Source organism: Choloepus didactylus, chromosome 22, assembly GCF_015220235.1.
Source record: "Choloepus didactylus isolate mChoDid1 chromosome 22, mChoDid1.pri, whole genome shotgun sequence".
In the NCBI taxonomy this organism is placed as follows: domain Eukaryota; kingdom Metazoa; phylum Chordata; class Mammalia; order Pilosa; family Megalonychidae; genus Choloepus; species Choloepus didactylus.
In genome coordinates this window covers 13065544-13086966 of record NC_051328.1, presented here as the reverse complement: position 1 = coordinate 13086966, position 21423 = coordinate 13065544, and the positions used below count along the sequence as shown (strand labels likewise).

At 61.5% G+C, this 21423-nt stretch overlaps 1 protein-coding gene across 2 annotated transcripts; it reads right to left on the bottom strand.

Moving 5' to 3' along the window:
• Positions 1-256: 256 nt before the first annotated feature.
• On the bottom strand, positions 257-20042 carry MMP15 (matrix metallopeptidase 15). Of its 2 annotated transcripts, none has more exons than XM_037816265.1 (10): positions 19255-20042; positions 8918-9066; positions 8217-8345; positions 6659-6966; positions 6183-6353; positions 5049-5302; positions 4545-4683; positions 3593-3743; positions 3322-3437; positions 257-2153 (listed from the first exon to the last, which is right to left on the bottom strand). In XM_037816265.1, exons 1-10 carry the CDS (start codon positions 19414-19416, stop codon positions 1696-1698), a joined length of 2037 nt encoding a protein of 678 aa, XP_037672193.1. In that variant the 5' UTR covers positions 19417-20042; the 3' UTR covers positions 257-1695. The 2 variants fall into 2 exon arrangements, with proteins under 2 accessions (XP_037672193.1, XP_037672194.1); XM_037816266.1 differs by having other exon boundaries at positions 1696-2153; positions 6192-6353; positions 19255-19416.
• Positions 20043-21423: the final 1381 nt, after the last annotated feature.

Genomic DNA, 21423 nt, shown 5'->3' with positions numbered 1-21423 from the left:
CAGCAGGGTGACTCTGGGCCCCTGCCTCTCCCTCCTCTGGTTGGTTGAGGGGCACCCCACCCCCACCCCGGGCTTGTTTCTAAAGGCCACTGGGAAGGAGCCTCACCAGAATTGGGAACAAGGTCTCAGCAGTGTGGCGGGTGGGGGATCTAGGTCCCTAATCCCAGCCTGGGTTTGAGCCCCACCCCCCCCCCCGCCACCTGCACCCCCCCCAGCTGTAACATTCAGCCCAGGCTTCTTACAAACAAGGCTGCACTTGCCGGCTGTACAATTTAATCAGTGCAGATTATTTACAGAAATAAACGTGGGGGGATGGGCGCTGGGCCCCACCCTGCCCCCGGCTGGGTTCTGGGGAGGTGGTGAAGAAAGCTGCAGGATCCAAGTCCGCGCCAGCCTAGGAGAGGCCGCCGCATGGAGGGAGGCCAGTGGAACTCCCCCCACCCAGGGGCCTCGGGATGCTGGGCACAGCACCTGTTTGCTAAGGGATGCCGGGAAGCAGAGGGGACAGAGCCAGCTGTACAGTACCATTTCCCACAGCAGCCTCGACCTCATCTTTAATTTGGGAAGGAAAAGAGGAAGGAAGTATCTCAGCCCTCAGGGCTCAGCCCAGGGTGGAGGATCTCTACGACTGGGACCTGCTGCTTTGGGGGTTCCACAGCTGTCCCGGTCTGTGTGGGGACAAGTCACTGGCCTCTACCAGTGTCTCTCCTTCCAGTCCCGTTGGGGTAAGGGGCTGGAAGGGAGAACTCCCCCGAATCTGGTGTGTGGTGAGCTGGAGGCACCCAAACAGTTGCGCACAGGGTCCCTGCCCCTGGGGGAGTTGGGACACTGGCAGCTGGAGCCTGAGGCTGGCAGAGCTCTGAGACCCCCGAGGACTGTGGGTGTCCATGGGGAGAGGGTGGGAGGAAGTGCAGGGAAGGAGCCCAGGTGGGTTGGAGCTCAGAGAGGGGAAAGTTGACAGAAGGTTTGAAGTCCATCCAGGGGGGCTAGATCAGTGCTACCTCTTGGGGGGCGGGGAGGACCCCTCAGCAGACCCCTTTGGTCCTTGGTAAGGCAGGCCCAGGACCCATCTCCAGAGAGTGGGGAGGTGTAGGTAGGCTCCAGGGGTCCCTGGGGGCTGCCAGCGGTGGGGTGGGAAGGAACCAAGCCTCCACAGGGACTCCAAGGTCCCTGGGCCAGCCCTCTACCCCTCACCTCCAGCCTGGGGCTGCCCCCGGTGGGAAGCTCTTCTTAAAGCAGACATTCAGGTGGGGGCAGCCCCAGACCTCCCTCTTCTCCACGCGGTCCCAGGGCGGCCCCTTCTTCCAACCTGGGCTTTCGGTGCCTCCGATCCTCTGGCTGCCACCAAACCAGAGGTGGAGGAGGACCTAATTCCCTGGCTGGAGCAGAACTACAGTTGGAAAACCCTAACTCGCCTGGCCTGGGTGGGGACGCAAGGACTGCCCTTGGTCAGGAAAGCAGAAACAAATGCTCAGTTACTGTGCTTAGAAAGAAAGGAAGAAAAGGAAAAAAAGAAAAAGGATACCTGGGCATAAATAAACAATGGCGGGGTTGGGCTGGGGATTATTTGAGGGCCCGGAAGGCGCCGGTCCAGGGGCTGACGGCGCCACCGAACGCTCTTGCTGGGGCGCCCGAGGAGCCGTCTCAGAACCAGCCGGGCCGAGCACCGAGGGCGCAGGCGCGGGGCGGCGGGGCTCAGACCCACTCCTGCAGGGAGCGCTTGCAGTAGAGGAGCATGCGCGGCGCGCCCTTGCGCTGCATCTGCACCAGTGCGTAGGTGAGGCCCAGGATGCAGAGCAGCAGCCCCAGGGGCACCAGCACCATCACCACGCTCACGGTCCGCGCCACTTCGTCCATCTGCACCACCACGCGGCTGCCCCCGTCCTCGTCGGCGCCGGTCCCGAAATCCCCCTCCCCGCCGGCCGGGCCAGGCCCCGCCGCCTCGCCCTCCTCCTCGCTGTCAGCACCCGTCCCGGGGCCCCCGTCGGGGTTGAAGGGCTGGCGGGCCACGTCGGGCCAGCGCGGCCCGGGCTCCACGTGCTCTTGGCAGCCCATGAAGTCCCGCAGGATGGACTTGGGGTAGCCGGGCTCCATTCGCAGGCGCTCGTTGTCGAATTTCCAGTATTTGGTGCCCTTGTAGAAGTAGGTATAGGCTGCAGGGGCAAGCAGGCAGACAGGCGTTGGGGCAGGTCCTAGACCCTCCAAGCCAACCACGACGGTGCTGGGGTGGTCCCAGCTTTAAAATCCCCTCCTTCTCACTTGCTTCCTCAAGCTTTTCCAAACCCACCTCTTCTCAATTTACAGGGGCCACACTGAGGCTCAGGGAGGGGGGAGGCTGGGGTCAAGGGCAGGACTAAGCTCTGGGACTTCCTGGGCCAGGCTGACATTGATCGGGGCAGGAGGCCATCAAGTAGCTTCCCGGACCCCTGAGCAGCCTGCTGGGTTGGGGGCTGCAGTCAGGGACCCCTGTTGCCTCAGTGGTGAGCCCAGCCTGCTGCCAGGTCCCAGGGCTGGCTTTACCCGACACAGAGAGGTCAGTGTCTTGTACAAGGCCACCTGCCATCCCACTGTAGACCTGGAGCGGAGCTTGGCATTGCCTGGGGCCCACTTTGTGCCTTGGCCACCTTGCCCACCTGCCTTCCATCAACCCTGGGTCTGAATCAAGGTGAGCCTGTGCTCTGCTGAGCATGAAATCCAAGTAGCTGCAGAGCCAGGTGCTCACACACCAAAGCCAGGTGACAAGCCGGGGCACTGGCAGAACAAGTCAGTGAGCTTGAGAACCTTGAGCCCGAAAACCAGGACTAATGGTTTCTCTTCAACTTACCAGAGAAACTGCTGCAGAAATAAAACAGCCCCAGCTCCCTGGAGCTCGGTTCTAGTGACAGAGCGAGACCAGGGCTCCCTTCCAGGCAGGTAAGTGGACACCTTGGCAGAATTCTCATCCCAATGCCCTGTGTTCAGCTCACAGGGGGGCCCCTTTATCTCACCCCACTCAGGCTCAGGGCTCAGGGGTGGCTTGACTCTGCAGGGACCTGGGTTGGAATCTTGGCTCCATAACTGCCTCGTGGCTGTGGGATTTGGGGTCAGTTACTCAGGCTCTCTGGTTGTTTGTCCATCTGTGAAAAGGGGATCCTAACGATGCAGGGAGGCCCAGGAGAAGCCATACTCAGGAAGCTCCCAGCCCAAGGGCCGGACAGAGACATATCCTCACACATGCCATCGTGACACTGGCTGTCCTTGGCAAGCCTGTCCCCTGGTGTGTGTGGATGGGGCGAGAGCAGGTAAGTCCTGGGCACACTGGGAGGGGACAGGCCCTGGTACCTGCGTCGTTGCTCAGGAAGGCCCCTTTGGGGGAGGTGGGGATCCCCTGCCAGACGCTGATGGGCTTGGGGTACCCAGGGTCTCCTCGCTGCGTCTCCTCATTGAAGCGCCAGTACCTGTGACCAGAACGCAGCAGGCTGGGGACCTTGGGGCTCTGCTTAGTGGTGCCCAGGCCCACTGGCAGCAGATTCTTGCTGGGTAGGCCCAAGGGTGAGGGACCCGGAGGCCCAGTGGGGGCTTTCTCCCTTTAGGGGAGGGGTACACTACTGACCTGTCCTCTTGGAAGAAGAAGGTGTGACCCGTGGGCTCCCACCAGATGGCTGTGTCGATGTGGTCATAGGGGATGTCCAGGCCATAGCTGGTCAGTGGCTGTGGGTAGCCGGGCTCCAGGTTGGCTTCTCGGAAGAGCCAGTAGCGGTCACCTGGGAGGAGCAGGAGGAGACGTGAGGACAGATATGGGGCCGGGCTGGGGCAGGGAGGGGCAAGGGGAGAGCTGCTCCGGGCCCACAAACCCATTCTCAGGTGTTGCCATTCACCAACACATGCACACGCAGGCAGTCATGCTCACACACACCTCTGCACACACAACAAGCACTGACATCCACACAGATACACCCCGACTCCCTTGTGCATCTTACGCACTGATAATGACACTGTGACACTCATTTACCCTTGTCCAACCTCTGCTCACACGCACCACACACTCAGTCATGCTACACACAGGCTCTTGCTCCCCCTTGTGCTTGTATGCAGAGGAGAGGGGCCTCCAGTGTGGGGTACTCCAGCAGCCCTCGGGGTGCAAGGCCAGGGCTGCCCTCCAGGCCTTCCCCAGGGATGCAGGCCCCAGCAGTAGGGATGGTGGGAAGGGTGCTCTCTGCCCCAGCATGGGCTCGGGGGACCCATTCTTATAAGGACAGGGCTGCCAGAGGCATCCAGGACAAGCCGGAAACAGGAGGCACAAGTGGGCAAGGATGGATGGAAATGAGGCAGTACCCCCAGTCGGAGCAGCCTCAGGCTTGGACCTGGGTCCCCCTCCCCAGTTTCTGTCTGCCTCCCCCACTCCACCCCCACCTTGCTGCCATCTGCCCTCATTTCTAGTAGACCCCCATAAGGGGGGCAGGAGACAGGCGGGTGGGGTCCGAGAGAGGTGACGCAGCCCCTTGCCTCGCCTGGTGGGAGGCCAGGCAGGAAGGCTGCCCCTGATGCTGCCCGCCCCAGCTCACCCTTGAAGAAGACAAAACGACCGTCCTGGCGCTCGTAGGCAGCACTGATGTCGCCGGGCAGGCCACGCCAGAAGTGCCCGATGGGCATGGGGTAGTTGTCCAGGACACGGTTGTGCCGCACCCGCCAGAACCAGCGGCCCTGGGAGAGGGGTGGGTGTGAGCGGACAGGGCGGGCACTCTCCTTGGCTGGGCAGAGGCCCATCCTCAAACTGTCCCCTTCCCCGGCCAGGGAGAGCCCAGGGGAGGCGCTGAGACGCTGAAGGAGGGGCTCGGACAGTTGGGCAGCCCCAAGCAGAGAGAGCCCTGGGCTGGGGAGGGGGCACTTGGGCAAGCCCCTCGTCCCCTTGGCTGGTGTCCTCTGTCTGAGGGTGACGGTGCCAGGGTCTGATCAGGGAGGGAGGGCAGGGGCCTGTGCAGCCGGGCGGGGAAGGCTCTGGGAGGACTGGGTGGGTGCTCTCCTGCTCTGAGCCTGGGGGAGGCAGGGGTCGGGGAGCGGGGTCAGACCTTGAACACGAACATCTCCCCCCGCAGCACAGCCACTGTGTCAAAGTCCCCGTCACAGATGTTGGGGCCATATTGGTCGGGCCGCTCCGTGGCTCGGGGCTGGGCCGGGGGGCCTGGCTTTGGAGGCCGCTCTGGCTTCCCGCCTGGGGGTGGTGGCTGGGGGTGCCGTGGGGGCTGGTGGTCTGGCCGGCCTGGCCGCCGGGGCGTCACGGTGGGGAGGGGCCGGGTGGGCTGTGGCTGCCCATCCGGGGTGCCTGCAGAGACGGGTGGGGGTGGGATGTGAGGGGCAGCCCCAGAACCCAACCACCGTGCCAGGGTCTCCTGCTCAGAACCCTGTAACCCCTAGGCTCCCCGGTGACAGCTCCACTGAGGTGAAAAGTGAAAGGCCATGGCAGACCCTCACGAACCTGCCATCGTCTTTGGGAGGACCTGGGTCCTCCTCCATACAGCTCCCTCCCCTACCTCCCCACACTGCGCCCTGAGGCTGCCCTGCCTCCACTTCCCCTCGGGACGTTTCCCTCGGGATCCCAGCCTGCCCCAGAAGAAGCTCCAGGAAGCAGTGGATGCAGCAGAGGAAAGAAGCCGGCTGGTTCTGGTGTCGGCTCTCTAGGTTGGAGGGCGTCTGCCAAGTGCCCAGCAAGGCCGGCTGCAGCACACAGCAGGGGCTCGGCAAGGGCACGCCTGCGGACTGGATGCGGGGGACTGACACTGGAGGCTTTCTCAGGGGGGGCCTGGGTAGAGCCACTGGGAAATGATAAAACATAGCTGAGAGCCCATGCCAGACTGAGTGGGAGAGGGTCCTGGGACCCCCAAGTACCCTCAGTCTCATAATACTGCTGAGGCTGAGGAGGCAAGGAGGGTCAGTGAGGGGCCCTGGGGCCACCTCTGCCCCTCGATGGCCTCACTCTGGAGCCACAGTGAGGGCTCTGGGTGAACACCCCGCCCTGGAGGTGGCCAGCTGGGGTTTGATCTCCAGCAATGCCATTTACTCATTGTGTAATTCTCTCTGGGCCTCAGTTTCCTCATCTGGAAATAAGGATAGTAGCAGTACTGCACCTTGTAGGACTGGGGTGGGAGCATTAGTGCACAGCAGGTGTGCAAAGCCTGCTGGCCTCAGCTGTGCCACCTGCTCACCCCTCTCACCGTAGAGCTGCTGGATGCCCCGAAGGTCATCCTCAGGCAGCTGGAAGTTGTCTGTGTCCATCCACTGGTAGAAAGGTGCCATGATGGCACTGGGATTGCTTGAGTGCTCCAGCCCCAGCGCGTGACCCAGCTCGTGCACCGCCACCAGGAAGAGGCTATTCCCTGCCGTGGGGGTGGGCAGCACGGTCAGCTCTGGCCCTGCCCAGGGACCCAGCCACCCCAGGCCCTCCAGGCTGAGGCTGCCAGACAGCCTGCCCTTGCTTCATTCTTGGACAGCTGAGCTGCTTTGACTTCTCCATCTCCAGCCTCTCTGAGAAGTGGGCAAAGACCTCTTCCCTCCCACCCTTTGGAGAGCATGTCAGCGCTCCAGACCTGCATGGGGGAGGCGTTTCCCCCACCCCTGAGGCTGCTGACCTGGCTCAGAGGGGGTCGTGTCCAGTGTCCCCGCTCTGGCCAGCTCTCCTCACCATGCAGGTCAGTGCTGGAGAAGGTCCAGGGCTCATCTGCGTCGAAATGAGTGTCCCCACCCAGGCCAGGGCCGGGGAAGTAGGCGTGGGCCAGAAAGCCGCCCGTGCCGTCAAACGGGGAGCTGTCACCGTGGAAGCCGGAGGCAAAGAGGACCATGACGTCGGCCTCCTTCTGCCGCCGCAGCCGGATGTCCTCGTAGGGCACCTCCCGGAAGGCCAGGGGCGTGGCCTGCTCCCACACGCGGAAGGCCCTGCGAACCGCTTCCAGCGAGTGGTACCAGCCCAGCTTCTCAGTGTAGTTCTGGATGCTGCAGATGGCGTGGAGGGCAGGTGAGGGAGCCGGGCCTGGGGACTACCGTGCAGGGCCACAGCACGGGGGAGTGGGGAGAGGAGGGGGAGGTTATCAAGGAACACACCCACCAATGTCAACTCTGTTAACTGTGATAGGAATTTGAGAAACAGGCTTAGCATGTCAAACCCAAGAGTTGGTTAAGATGTCACAAAATAGGGTTGCATTGCAGCAAATAAGAAAAATGTAAAGTAAATGAAACTACAGGGGGTCTGTGGCAGTGGGAAGGTCCTAGAAAGTGGGATGCAAATGGCTGAGGTGGGAAACCGGACCAAGCAGTTCTAAATGCTGGGCTCCTTCCAGGGCCAGGCAGACCTGAGTCAAGTCCTGGCTCTAACATTATCTGTGTGGCTTTGGGCAAGTGACTCAGTCTCACTGAATTCCAGTTTGTTCATCTGTAAAATGGGGAGAAAGAGAGTAACGCTTTCTCCCTGGGGTCCTGGTGAGGACTAAATGAGAACTCATGTGGTGCACACAGAGCCTGGCATGTGACAAAAGTGGATTGAGGCCTGTCATATCCATATAAATGACAGTAAGTTTCCGTGTGCTGGACAGATGGCCACTAAATGGGAAGGAAGATATTTTGGCTGGCTGGGCCATTAATTCACTCTGGGGGTCCAGGGTCTACGTGACTGCTGGAGCTGTGCTCTTCCTTGGGGAGATGGAGCTCAGGGCAGAGGGAGTGGTCTGTGGGTGGACTGGAAGAGGGAGGGGAGCCCTTGGGGACCGCCACATGGCTCAAGGCCCACTCAACTCAGGGGCACCTCCTGCCCCAGGACTCAGGAGCAAGAAGGAAGGTGCCTGTCCAGGGTTTTTGCAGCTGACATGCTGCCCGCCGGCTGACTGATGGATGCCTGCAGCCCCCTTCCTGCACTGTGGGGTTCCACAGTGTACACCGGGTAGGACCCCATCTGGCCGGATGAGACTAGTCCGGGCTGCTGGGGTGAGTGAAGGTGGGAAGGGCGGAAGCAGCAGGAAGGGTCGCCGAGCCCCCAGAGGGAGAGAATGCCGAGGATGCGAGGCCAATCCGAGCAGCGTGGGAGCGGGCCAGGCCGTTGGTTCTGGCCATGCCGGGGTGGGCTGCTGGGAAAGGAAGCTTCCAGACCAGCCTGCTGGGGGGCTCGAGGCCTCAGCCCAGGTGGAGAGGGGCGAGCGGCCTCTGGGTGATGGCCCGGGTGGGACTGCTCCCTGGGCAGCCGGAGTCCCTACCTGAAGGTCAGGTGGTGGCTGTTCCACTTCCTCCCTGTGAGGGCGTAGCGCTTTCGCCGCCGCCGCAGATTGGCTTTCACCCGCACCCCAAACTGGTCCGGCACCCCACAGCGGGGCCGCTTCATCCACCTGGGTCACGAAGGAGGGGGTGTGAGAGAGCATTCCCTCAATGCCCCTGCCCAACTTGGCGCTGCCTCCTCCAGGCAGTCCACCTCTTCATGCCCCTCAGCCCAGCTGTCCCCATGTGGATGTGATGGGACTCTGAGCTTCAATTTCCTCTTCTGTAAAACCATCCTGTATTGGAAGGCTATGGGCCCAGCAGTGGCTCAGTGAAGGGGAGCCCCTTCTGGGAATGGGAGGGTTATTCCTGAGCCCCACTGTCCTCGGTACGTGATGCGCTGTTCAGTTCTGAGCCAGGCCTGGCTAGGATGTCCTCCTATTCCCATGCCTGTGGCAGGCATCACCAATCAATCATCATGCTCCTCCCTGCCAAGCCTAGATTCAGCCTAAGGGGCTTGCTCCACACTAGGCTCCAGGCAGCCACTACCAATCAATCCAAACTGGTGCCGAGGGCCAGGCCATCTGCTGTCTCTTATCCAGGCCGTCCTTTCCTGAAACCCCACCTGCCAAGCCCTTGTGAGAGCAGCCAGCAGGAGGGCAGCTGCCAGTGGGGTTGGGAGGGGCCCGACGGAGGGACTCACGCCTTGGTCTCTTCGTCGAGCACGCCCGTGACAGGGATCCCGTAGAAGCGCTGCATCTCGGCCAGGGCCGAGGCCAGGATCTGGGCGGAGCGCATGGTGGACATGTGGCGGCTGGGCTGGGGCAGGTAGCCATAGAGCCGCAGCCAGTTCTGCAAAGAAGCCGCAACCCCATGTCAGCAGGTCCTGGCACCACGACCTCTTGCATCTGACCCCTTCCCACCACCCCCACCGCCTTCGCCCGGTCCCAGCCGCCATCACCTCCTGCCCGGCTTCCACCCCTCCTAGGGCTTGTTCTCACACAGCAGCCACAACAGGAGGCCTTGAGAAGTCAGAGCCAGTCAATCTTCTGCCTAGAACCCTCCAATGACTTCCCATCCCACGCAGAATAGAAGTCCCTTCCTACGGGAGCTTCAGCCCTCTGACCTCACTTCCCAAGGCCCACCCCAGAACACTCCTGCCTCAGGGCCTTTGCACTTGCAGTTCCTGCTGCCTGGAGAGCCCTTTCCCCGGACCTCTGGGTGGCTCACACGTCATCTTCTCAGGTCTGCGCTTAACCCCTTAATCCAAAGGCCCTGTGCGCCCCACCTTATACTCCTTCTCCTCCTTCCCTGCACTTCCACCGTCTGACGCTATATTTCACCTAGGTATGTGTTGTCTTCTCCATTAGAACGTAAGCTGTCCCATGAGGGCAGTCCACAGTAGCTGTCCCTATTACTGCCCTGGCCCCCCAAGGGTGGGCCACCTACCACTCCGAACAGATTGCTGGGGACCCTAGAGGGTTCAGAACCAATTCCATGGCACTGTCCTCTCTGTGGGCCCCAAACCTCCCGGAAGGGGAGCAGAATGATCGGACAGCCCAGCACAGGCCTGAGAAGGTGGGACAGGAGGCCCAAAGCCCAGTCCCCACTTTGCCACAATATCTTTCCCCTTTCTGGGCCTGCCTCAGTTTCCTCATCTGCAAAACAGGGAATAATGGGGTTGTTGGGGGATTTGAGGGAGACAGTCTCAGAGAAAGCAGTTGACACACAGTGGGAATGCCCATCCCCTTCCAGAGCTCACTGGGCGAGTCTTCTCATCCATCCTTCTGTCCATCCATCTATCCATCCAATTGTTTTTAGAGTCCCCTCTCTGTGTCAGGCACCATACTAGCTGGTGGCTGCAGGGGCCCAAGGCTGAGGTGTCCTGACCTCAAGGAGCTTATAGTCTCCCTGGGAGACATGGCATACCCACAGGGCATGGAATTCATGCCTTGCAAGTCTGTGAGCAGACATGACAGTAGCAGTTGCAGCTGGAGGGCAGGATTCCATGCAGGGACTGGGTGACGCAAGTTGAATAATAAAAAAGGGGACTCTGCCCTGCCACCTCATGGCCTCACGGCTACAAGACAATGGCAACCACTGGGTAGGAGGTCAGTGGGTCCTGACGCCAGGGGCTGCTGTTTGCCTTGGCCACATGGAACCATGTCCTTCACATCTTTCCTTGCCAACCCTGGGTCTCTGGAGACCTCCAGAATAGGGGGACCAGGAGGCCTGCCCTCTGAGAGGCTCCAGAAGGTGAGAGGTACACCCAAGGGCCCACGAGGCAGTATGCTGTTAGGACATGTCGAGTCTGATCTGGTCTGGCAGCCACGTGTCGGCCAGCCTGGGCCATGCCACATATCTGTTGCCTCCCAGTGTCATGTCCAGCTCCTCAGGTACTTGCTCCCTTAGCACCATCTGCCAGCCAAGCCCTGCACCTGGCCAGCTCCCAGTGTGGACGAGCTGCCCGAACAGCCCAGCCTGGCAGTGCCCAGGCGGCCAATGGAGGGAGCAGCTGCTGAGCCAGGGAGGGCAGGGCAGAGAAACTGCTGCAGTCAGTGACAGCTGCCCGGCCACAGCTGTAAGGCCCTTCAGGACCCCAGAAACAGCCACAGAGCAACGAGGTGGGGACATGGAGCTGAGAGAACCATCAGCTCTGGTGGCAGAGCTGGGGACAAATCACGACCATTCCCAGGGTGTGCCCCGGGCAAGCCAGCCAGCCTCCTGGGTATCTTGGCCCACCAGGGTTTTAGGATCCGCCTCATGGTTTCTGTGAGGGTTAAATGAAGAGTCCACACTCTTGCTTGGCACTGTGCTGGGCTGGGGAGGGGATGCTGATTAGACGTGGGATTAATTACTTGAAGCTGGTAAGGCAGGAAGACAGCCGGGCAGACACCTTGTGCCTCCACCACCAGGGTGAAGAGGCCAGGCTGTGCACAAGGGCCACTGAGCGGGCAGCCTCAGCTGAGGGCAGGGCAGCTGGGGGGATGGGCAGGAGCACCCCATGCTCCCCTCTCCCCACCCCCACTCCCTGACTCCCCTGACCCCTCTGGCCCTGGACTTCTTCTCTCAGCTCCATCCAACATGGGAAACTTCACTGAGGTTCCGGCGGGTTCCTGGTGTGCAGGGGGCAGTGGTACTGGGATCAGCGGGTGGGGGGGGGTGGTCCATCATCCTTAATGGACCCGGCTTTCCTGAAGAAGCTGGGAGAGATCCAGAAGGAGAGGCCATGACTCAGAGCAAGAGGATTCTGGCTGGGGGAGAGGGGGGACTGGCTGCTGAGATGAGGGCACCTCTACATCACCTATTTGCATAAGGTAAAAATATCTCGGGAACGCAATCACAGGCCACCAATGGGCTGATTAGCTGTGTCTGCAGAATAGTGGGGAGGGGAGGGGAGAAGTCTCCTCAGGCTGGGCCCAACTGCAGTGAAAAGCTCCTTAGCCTGGGCTGGGGGGAGGGGGGGATGGAACAGGGGGCCTGCAATGCAGGGGCAGCTGGAGGGCTGACGGGAAGACCCCAAGGGTGTCTGTGGGGCCCTCCTTCGTGCAGACAACACCATTCGAGGCCCAGGGAAGCCAAGAGCTCCTATTTCTGCATCAGCTCAGCTGAGTCTTGATCCCTCAGCTTCTGGGTGACAAAGGTCTGGCAGCCATTGCCAGAGAGCAGAGCCATAGGCTGAGGGAGGGTGGCACCCCTGGGGTGCTGGGTGGGGACAGGTAAGCAGAAACGTGCCTCAGCAAGAACAGCAGGGCCTCCAGATGACAAGGCAGAGACGCTGATAGAGCCTGCCTGACTCCGGCAGACGTGTGCTCTGGGTGGCAGCATGCCAAGCACCAATGAATCTGCCAGGGCATGGCAGACACCTCCCGTGGGGCCCTGGGCTTTCTCCCCCTGCTCCTGAGCATCCAGGAGGAAGTTTACTGTGACCCTACTGCTATGCTCAGTGTGACAAGTTCAGGAGATGAGGACATATTGCCATGGGGTGGGGGTGCCCAGGCATGTGGCAGGTTGCTGCCTCCAGGTTAAGTGGGGGGCAGCCTGTGGCCCTAAAACCCAGCTCACTGAGGTGCTCTGCTGCCATGGGACAAGAGGTGGGAGCGTCCCCAAGGTCCCAGTCTCCCAGCCCCAAGTAGGGAGAGGGGCTGTGTTCCAGCCCTCACAGCCCATATTGGTAACCATAAAGACTGTCCCCTCCATGAGGTACATTCTTTTCCTCCCCATCACCTGGAGCCTGGAGTCTTGCAGGCGGGACAAGCCAAGCAGGAGGGGAAACCGAGGCTCCGGGAGGTCAGTAAGTGGTACAGTGGGGCACGTTTTGAACCAGGCTTGTTTCCTCGTTCACCCTCATCACCCTAATGCTCACAAACATCCCTGAAAGGTAAACTCGCTTCCACCCCCCTTTTACAGAGAGAGGGGTTTGGATAGGGTCCATGGCCCACCCAGAGTCATGCATTTTGTCTGGGTTATAACCAGGGTGGGTGTTGTTGGACAGGCTGTTTCTGAAGCAGCACCCAGCTCCCCTGGGCCTGAGGCCGTGGACACCAGGCTCTGGCTTTTGTCAGGAGCAGCGCCCAGAGCGGCACTGGGGGAGGCGCCTGATCCTCCCTGCACCCACCGTCTCCAGCTGGGTCTGGGCACTGGGCCACATCAGCAGGGCCGCCCCCCAGGACGGCCGAGACAACGCCGGCCAGATCAATACTGTGCATTAAGCAGCTGAACTAGCAGCGGGGTGTGTCTGCATGTGTCTGCGTGCGAGCGCGCGTGCCCGCCAGCCACTGCCACCACAGCCAGCTCCCCTGGGGCTCTGATGGGTCGTGCAGGCCAGCAGCGCTGGCAGCCCCCTCCCAACCGGCTCTTATCAGACCCTGCACGATAAGGACAGTTTCTGCCCGGCTCTGCTTTGCTTCTGTCAGCCGCGGCTCCCTCGGCAACCCCGAGCAGATCCTGGCAGGGTTGCCCAGCCAGGGACAAAAGGAGTCTTGTCAGGGCCGCCGGCGATGTTCCCAGCCCCAACTTCTCACGGCCTTGGCCAGGTCCTCCCCATGCCTGTCCCCAGCTACCGAGGGCTTGTTGGGGGCAGGCCTCGCCTGGCCCTGCACTCCCCACTGTGCTGGGTCCAGAGCTGGTGCTGAATGGGGGTCATGAGTCCGGGGGGAGGCCATTGGGCCCAGCCCCATGCAGGGATGAGGGCCAGGAGCCGCCTCGCCAGCCGGGTAACCCTGAGTGAGTCCCAGGCTCATGCAGTCTCAGGCTGGAAGGGCCCCCACTGGCCACTGAGTCCCACCACCTCACTCAGGCCTTCCTGGACCACAGCCGGGCCACGGCCCCACCCAGGCTCCAGGAAGGGGGCGTCGCTGCCTCCCAGGCAGCCCATTCCATCTGTGGGCACCTGTGGCTGTTAGCAAGCTCTCCCTCAGGCCCTGACTGCTTGTCCACACATCAGGCCTTTGAGTAACTGAAGATGGCTGGGATGGCGTCGCCGAGCCTCGTTCCCTCGTCTGCAAAATGGGCCTGAAATGATCCCTCCCTACCTGTGCCTGGGTTTGAACACCCGAAGGCCCAGCCAACCCCAAGGCCAGGGAAGAAAGGGGGTGCTGCCCTGGCCGCCCCGACGGCACCTGCACAACCCTTGGGTGGCTCCTCACAACTTTCAGAGCCAGTAGGGTCTGTATTTTAGCAGTTCTAGGAGGAGGCACTTGCCTTTTTTGGGGTTTAAGGCTGCCCCCCTCCACGGGTCTTCGAGAAAGCTGCAGGTGGGGGAGGGGCCTCTGGAGGGCGGGTGGGGGTGGGGAGGCCCCGCCAGGGAAGCAGGAAGGAGGCAGCCCTCGGAGTTCCTGCCTCTTCTCTACCCGCCCCCACTCCTCAACCTGGAGGAAGGAAAAAACAAACGGGTCCTTTGGCCAGGGGGCGGGCGGGGGTGGAGGGAAACCAGCCTCTGTTGCCAGGAGTTTCAGGGCTGGCTGGGGACCAGGCCTCGGGGCCTCACCTGGAAAGCCCCTTGCAGGTGTTGGCTTCTAGGTGGGGGCGGACGGCTGGGGGTTCTGGGGAGGGCTCCATGCTGGCTTAGGGCGGTCCCGGCCCCAACCTTCTCACCTGGCCCAGGTCCTGCCGGAACGTCCGCCACCCAGCACCCTGGGATCTGACCTGCAGCCTTGAAACCCACCTGGGGGCGGGAAGCTTGGTTCAGATCCCAGCTCTGCTGCTTCCTGACTGTGGAATTGGGGACAATTTCTCCCACATCTTGGTTTCCTCACAAAGGATTAAATGTGAACATGCTTACGAAATATCCCTGGGCCATGCCCAGGGTGAACCAGATGTGGAAGGTGCTCAACACATGCTCTTCAAGGGGCTGAAGTCCCTACAGGTGACACCTCACTGGGCCCTGGGTGCCAGCCAACGCGCTCAGTGTGCGGCCCTTACACATCAACACAATGAATCTCCCCAACACTCCACTAGGTAGATGCTCTTTTTCTCTTTTTATAGACACGGAAACTGAGGTTCAGAGATTCCCTGATTTGCCCATTGACAATGTTAAGCACTTTTCACTGCCACTGTTTTGCCACAATTTTGCAAGTGCCTCCTCATAAGTGCTGGACAGGGAGATGGACTCTGACCTCTCCAGGGTCATGGTCACTCTTGGGAGAAGGACAAGGTGGTGCCTCTGGGCTGAGGGCCAGTCTTGGAGAGCTGATCCAGATCTGACCTCCCAGCTCCATGGCTCCAGCAACTCAACCAGTAGGGCATGGGGCATCTCCAAGGGCCATCTAATGGGTGGGCTGGGTCTTCTCATCAGTCTGTCCTGATACAGGAGGCTGAGTTGGGGTCTTCCTGTTCATTTCCTGTCATCCCCACAGGTGGATGGGGTCTGGTGAGAGGCATCCCTGTCTCTGCTCCAGACCCAGCTCACTCACCTCTGCTGTTCTTATGCACACTGCATGATTGGGGCCACCTCTCTCAGGGGCCCAGCCCCAGAGGCCACTGGTCTCCAGGTATCCTTGGAGCCACTGCCTTTCCAGGAGCCCTAACTCAGGGGGGCTTGTCCAGCTAGAAGCCCTGTGTGCCTCAGGCCTGGAGTGTTCAGCCACCTGCAGGGTCCCAAATCCTCACATTCATCTGTGGGGTCCTCCCAGGACCCTCTTTGTAATGGAGAAAGATCTAAGCAGAGAGCCCCCACACCCTCTCTGCTTTTACTGACACAGGGAACACATCTCTATGCCCCAAGCAGAACTGGCCTGGGGGCTTTGCCCCCACCTGAAAGTCTGATGGGACGAGCTGGCTCTGCCAGATACCTGTTGGGATGATACGGAGGATGTCAACTGTGACCTGCGATGATAGCTGGGGAGCAGTGGTATCCCACAAGGACCACCACAGCTGGCCTCAGACAGAAGCCAAACTCCCTGCGGGGCAGAGGTGGCAATGGCAGGGACCATCTGGAACTAAAAGGGGCATGGAGGGGTGGCCAGAATCCAAACATTTAGCATGGAGGGCTCTTCCAGGCCCGAGCAGTGTTGCCATCCCAAGTTAGCATCAGCAATTGGGAAGGGGGTGCTGGGGTATCGATTGAGACTTCTTTGGTGGTGGTGGCATTGGGTGTGTTTCCATGTTGTGTCCTCATCCAGGAATGTCTTTTTTTGGAGTAGGGCAAAGGAAGGCATGTGTGCGGGGGCCCCGGCAGCTAATGTTTGGAGGAGCACACAGCGGGTCATTCTCCACAAGGAGGCAGCAACTGAGGGGACCCCAGGGCAGCCCAGACAGGGGGCACCTGGCAAAGGGCTGGGTGTGACAGGCCCGGCCCACTCTCATCCCAGGTCCCTGGCTGCTCCAATCAGACCAGTTGTCTCTGGGTTTTGAAACAGGGACTATGGAGAGGAGGGCTTGTTGGCAGCAAGAGGGAAACAGAGGAACCAGCAGAGGTGGGAGGGAGAAGGGGGGACGCTTAGGTTTCTGTAGGCTCCCAATGACAAGGCCCTCACACTGGCCCTCTTTTCCTCGAGGGTGGGCACAGGGGGCCTTTGTAGTTCCTTCTCCATATTAAACAAAGATTACCACTAAGAGGGGGACCAGTGGGACCCCCAGAGAGCCACATGGAAGTGGGAGTAGAGAATGAAGCCCAGGCAGCCTGGGGCTGTGGCTCACAGTCAGACCTGAAGGTCAAAACCAGAATTCAAACCAACCTCCCTTCTCCTGTGCTCTCTCTTTTAATTTCCCCCCACCCCTCTTTTGGATCGTCCTGCTCAGTTGCCAGGTAGGGGTAAGGAAGGTATGCAGTGGGTGTGTTCAGGGAAGGTGGGCGTGTCCATGCTTCAGCGGTGTTGGCGCCACACCTGTGAACTCTGGCAACCTGAGTCACCCCCAGAGGGCGGGCTGGGCGACTGGAGGTGTGGGGGGAGGAGGATGGGAGGAAGCCAGAGCTGCTCTGGTGAAAACCAAAGGCACCTCAGTGTGCCAGGTGCTGCAGCCAGAAAGACCAGAGCAGAGACCTGGGGGATGGTGGGGGAGCAGGTCTACTCTCAGACCAGGTAGGCCAGGAACTCCAGGTAGCAGGGCCTGGGTCTGGGCAGGGGAACAAGCCCTCCCACCCTAGCTCCCAGGGTTCGGAGATGGGGTGGGGTGGGACTCCCGCCCAGAAGTGCATGGAGACTGGGACTGAGGTCCACCCAAGAGAGGGAGTGGGACAGGGCCGAGTGGCTCAGTGGTGGCTTCTCCAGGCTGGGCCTAGCAGGCTGCAGGTGAGTGCAGGCTCCTGGCACCTGTGCCACACTCCCTGCTTCCTCATCTCGGTCAGATCCTGTGGTTTCTGCCCTGGGAGAGAGAGAGAAGGAGGGGGGAGGGATGGGCCTTGGCTCAGCTTTGAGCTGCTCAGGGAAGATTCCAGCCACAGTCTGATCAGGGGCCTGGGCTGTGGGGATTCTGGGACAAGGACCAGATCCCTTCTCCAAGGGAGGGAGGCTCTGTACACAAGGTACACATCAGGCCCAGGAGTCCCCAAGGCTGGTCTTTGGACATGGAGGACCTGTGGTCAGTTCTCCCACAGCCCCCTGGAAGAAGAGCTGGCTTCTGAGGACATGCAACTCTTTGGACCCGGATCTGACAAGACATGATGGTGCTCCAAGAGGCAGCATGAACCCCAAAGCTTCAAGGGCTGGGATAGCCTACATGTCTCTTATCTTTCCATCCACCTTGGCTTCCAATATTCAAGGGTTCCCTGGACCTTGTAGTCTTTTCCAGGAACAGCCCCAGCCCCAACCCAAGGTTCTGCTCAGGAGACAGCTGCAGGCCTGTCACAGAGTCCCTAGTCAGTGTGGCCAGGGGCTTAGGGACATACACAGTCTGTGGTCTCTTCTCCCCAGGGCTGCAGGTACCCCCTCTGCTTGGAGGGCCCAGGCCCAGGGGCTGGTGAGGGCCGAGCAAAAGCAAAGGAAAGAGAGCAAAGCTCTCAAACAACAAGTCCCAGTGCTCCAACCTCTTGGCCACCTAGAATACCAATTCATAATGCATGGCCACCAAATCCCAGCTTGGTCCATAAGTACTTCCTGTGTGGAAATGTCATCCAAGTCGATTATAAACTCAAGAATGGGTCTGTGACTTAAAATTCTTTGCTATGCCATTCCAGAGAGTGGCATATGGGCTGGCTGCGGGATAGTCCCCACAAGCAGGAGCCCCTTGTAAAACCCCTGCCTGCCTGGGTGAAGGGGGGTGCAGGTGAGCCTCCTGGGCCTGGGCTGGGCTCCCACGGGGCCTTTCGCCAGGGCATGGCTCGGGGGACTTACCCTGGCCTGGCCTGGAGGGAGGGCAGAGCAGGTGGGGAACTGGCTAGGAGGTGTAACTCGAGCCCTGGAGGAATTCCCTGCCCTTCCTCCAGGCTTTTATTAAAGTGGGGCGGGGAAGGGCACGCTTCCATCGGAAAATCTCCCAGGCAGCCTAGGGAGGTGGGGGAAGCCGCCGGGAGCTGGGAAGCAGCATGGCTCCAGCTGCAAATAGAAAAAGCGCTCAGGCCACAGCCCGAGCAGCCGGATGGTCCAGGCCGGCCCAAGGGCACCCAGGCCTGAGGAGTGCCTGCCGGGGGGGCCCCCGTAACACCCCGCGCAGGTCTCTTCCTCTCCCCAGTTCACGGCCGGGAGCAGGATCTTGGAAGTCGGGGATAGAACGGATCCCGCATTTGCTATGAGGCAGCGGAGCTGGCGCCCTCTCTGTCCCCGCTCGGGAGGATGGTACTGAGAGACCCCAGGGAGCCGGGCCTGCTAGCCAGATCCGGCCCTGTGCCAGGATGCCGCTCTAGGTCTCCCAGGCGACGGATCCAGAGAGGGGGCCCTGCAGGGACGTCAGACAGGCTTCCCGCGAAAGGACGCGTAGAGTCCTTGCTGTGCGACCCGGGCTTCGGGGTAGTGACGCTGGGTGGGAAGAAGCGCCGGGGGAAACAGAGTCTCTCCCTCGGACCCCACCCAGCCGCGGCGAGGCTTCCGCGCAAGAACGCAACAAAGTCGCCAAAGCGCCCCCGCATCCCGACTTGTCCCGTATCCCTGCTGCCTCGGCGATTCGCAACCTCCTCACATCCCTGCTCCTCGCGCGCGTCTTCTAGTCACGCAACCAGGGGCTACTTAGGCGGGAGCGCTGCCCCACGGGGCAAACCCCTCCTCATTAGCAAAGAAGACCGCTGCGCGCCCACAGGGCTCTCGAGGAATCCGCTGCCCTGGAGGGAAGGAAGGAGCGGACGCAAGGGCTGGAGACGGCGGGGGAGGCTTCCGCGACAAGGGCTGGGACGGGTTAGGGTCCAAGGCAGACGTGGAGGGGCAGAGGACGGATGCGAGCCCTACATCCTCCAAGGTTTGGGAAGATGTGCGCTGCAGAGGGCGAGCCGGGGAGGGGCAGCCGGCCCGGTCCTCTTTCCTTACCTCCACTCGACACCCCCCGGGTGGGGTGGGTAGGGGGCTCCTCTCCGCTCCCGTCACCTCCACGCTCCAGGCTAGGGGTGTGAGACCCTGCCCGCAACCACTCCGCCCCGAGCCCGCGAGAAAGGGGCAGGGCTGGGGTCCTTACCTCGGCGTTGACTTCAGAATCCTCCGCCGCGGCGCCGCGGCCCAGACAGCTCAGAAACACCAGCAGCAGCGGCAGCAATCGCGGCCGCGCCGCCGCCTCTCGGCCGCCGAGGAGGCTGCCCGCCGAGCTCGGCCGCCCGGGCGCACTCCGGTCGCTGCCCATGCTCCCGGCGCCCGGCCGAGTCTGCACCACTGCACGCAGGACGCGCTGCCTGGCGGGCGCCGGGTCCCCGCGAGGGGCTCGGAAACTTGCGACGCTCCCTGGCTCCCTGGCTCCCGGCCGCTTAGGCCCCTTCGGCAAATTCCCAAGCCCGGGGAGAAGCGGCCGGGGCGCGCGGAGTCGGCTCGCGGGAGAGGGGACCAGCCGGAGCCTTCCGCTGCGGGGTCCCGCCGCCTCGGCACCCGGCGCCGGCGGCCTGGCTCCCGAGAGCGAGCGCAACTCCTGAGCCTTTTGTCTGGCTCAGCGCTCCGGCCGCCCGATCCCGCGGCGCCCCCTGCGCCCCCGGCTCCCTCTGTCCATGCCCGGAGCGCGCGCCTCCCGCCCGCCCGGCGGACTCTGCTCGCCGCCGCGCCCAACCGGGCAGGGGTCCCCGCGCAGTCCCGAGAGGAGGCGCCGGCAGCCGTCCGGAGCGAAGGCGCGAGCCAGGGAGCGGGCGCCCGACGACCCCGGCGAGTTCGGAGCGGCTCGGGCGCTCCCAGCCCTCCTCCCCGCGCGCGGTCGCCGCCGCTCTTAAAGGGCCAGTGCGCTCCCTGTGCGCGGACCCAGCGGGGGCCAGGGGCGGTCCCCCGGCCCGAGGCTTCCTGGTAGCAGGTGCCGGCAGGGGAGCTCCAGCAGGCTGCCCTTTTACCCTTCTCTGGCCGCGGGAAACCTCTCCAACCCGCCTCCTCACCCGACATCTCAGTTTATGGGGGGCGGGGTGACCTCCAACGCGATCCCTGCGGGAGGGGAAGGCGCGAGAAGGCGTGGTCTCCCTGCTGCGGAGGAATGAAGCCTGGTGGTTGGGGGTATACTGAGGCAGAGAGGGCGGTGGAACCTGTGTCTTGTTTTAACTTTTTGGTTTTCTTAAATATTTTTTTAAATAAAAGATAAACAAAATTCTAGAAATTGTTCCGAGGCTTCTTTCAAAAGCCCCAGGGTGTCTTTGGCTCTTTGGTGACTTAAGGTGTGGACGTGGGCTACCGACTTAATCCTTCCGAGCCTCCGCGTCCTTCTTGCGACGTGGGGCAGAGGGCTGCGGTAAGGTAAGGCTTCCGGTTCCCGCGCGGCCTGGTGGTGCCCAGCCAGCGGCGACCACTTTGGCCAGTATTTTGTGCAAATGAATGCCTCGACGCGACCCGGCGAGGCGCAGGGCCCGCAGAGCTGAATGCGCCAGGTGAATTCTATTGCAGGCACAGTTTGAGGGGCGCGTCGGTGAGGCTGTCCGAGGCCAAAGCTGGGGGTCCCGGGGCTGGGGGTGTGAGTCGAGGGTCTCCGAGGCTGCGTGGTCAGACGACGGGCAACAGCCTCGGCGCAGTGGAGTGCCCCGCGGGGCGCAGGGCGGAGACCTGAACTCGCCTCGTCCACCTCCCAGCCCCGGAAGTGGGAGCTTTCCTGACCTGAGGGCCGTTTGTAGAGCAGTCCCCGGGCGTCCCCGCGGGCCTCACCTCCCGGAACTGGGCGGCGATGCGGCTGAGCGCTGGAGGGTTGACTAAACCTACCTGCCGCGTTATGAAAGCGGGCGCGGCGGGTGAACGTTACCCGGTGCTTGGCGAACCATCAACGGGGAGATGAAGTCGGGGTTTGGGCCTCCCGCGTCTCTAATAACGAAGAGAAAAGGTCGAGGCCGTCTCATCTCTTTCCTACGACCAACTTCTCGGTGGGACCCTCATTTGGGAAATGGGGTTTTCTAAATTCTTAGCTTGGCCTTTGCTTTGGGAAATGGGCGGTGGTCGTCAGAAATGAATCACTGGGCTTCCCTGTTTAACTGAACCACTGCACTCTTTCACAATATTTATTTCCAATCTGGCCAAGGTAATTGGGATTGTGGGGCTGCCCAGTAAAGAGAGGGACCAGGAACCGTAAGCAATGTTCTTAGAGGCCTGTGGTTGGACAAATTTGGCAATAGTTTCCTCTGTTGGAGGTTCCTCTCTTGGGGTAAATGCTACGTTAAGAAAATGGCATTGAGGTCTT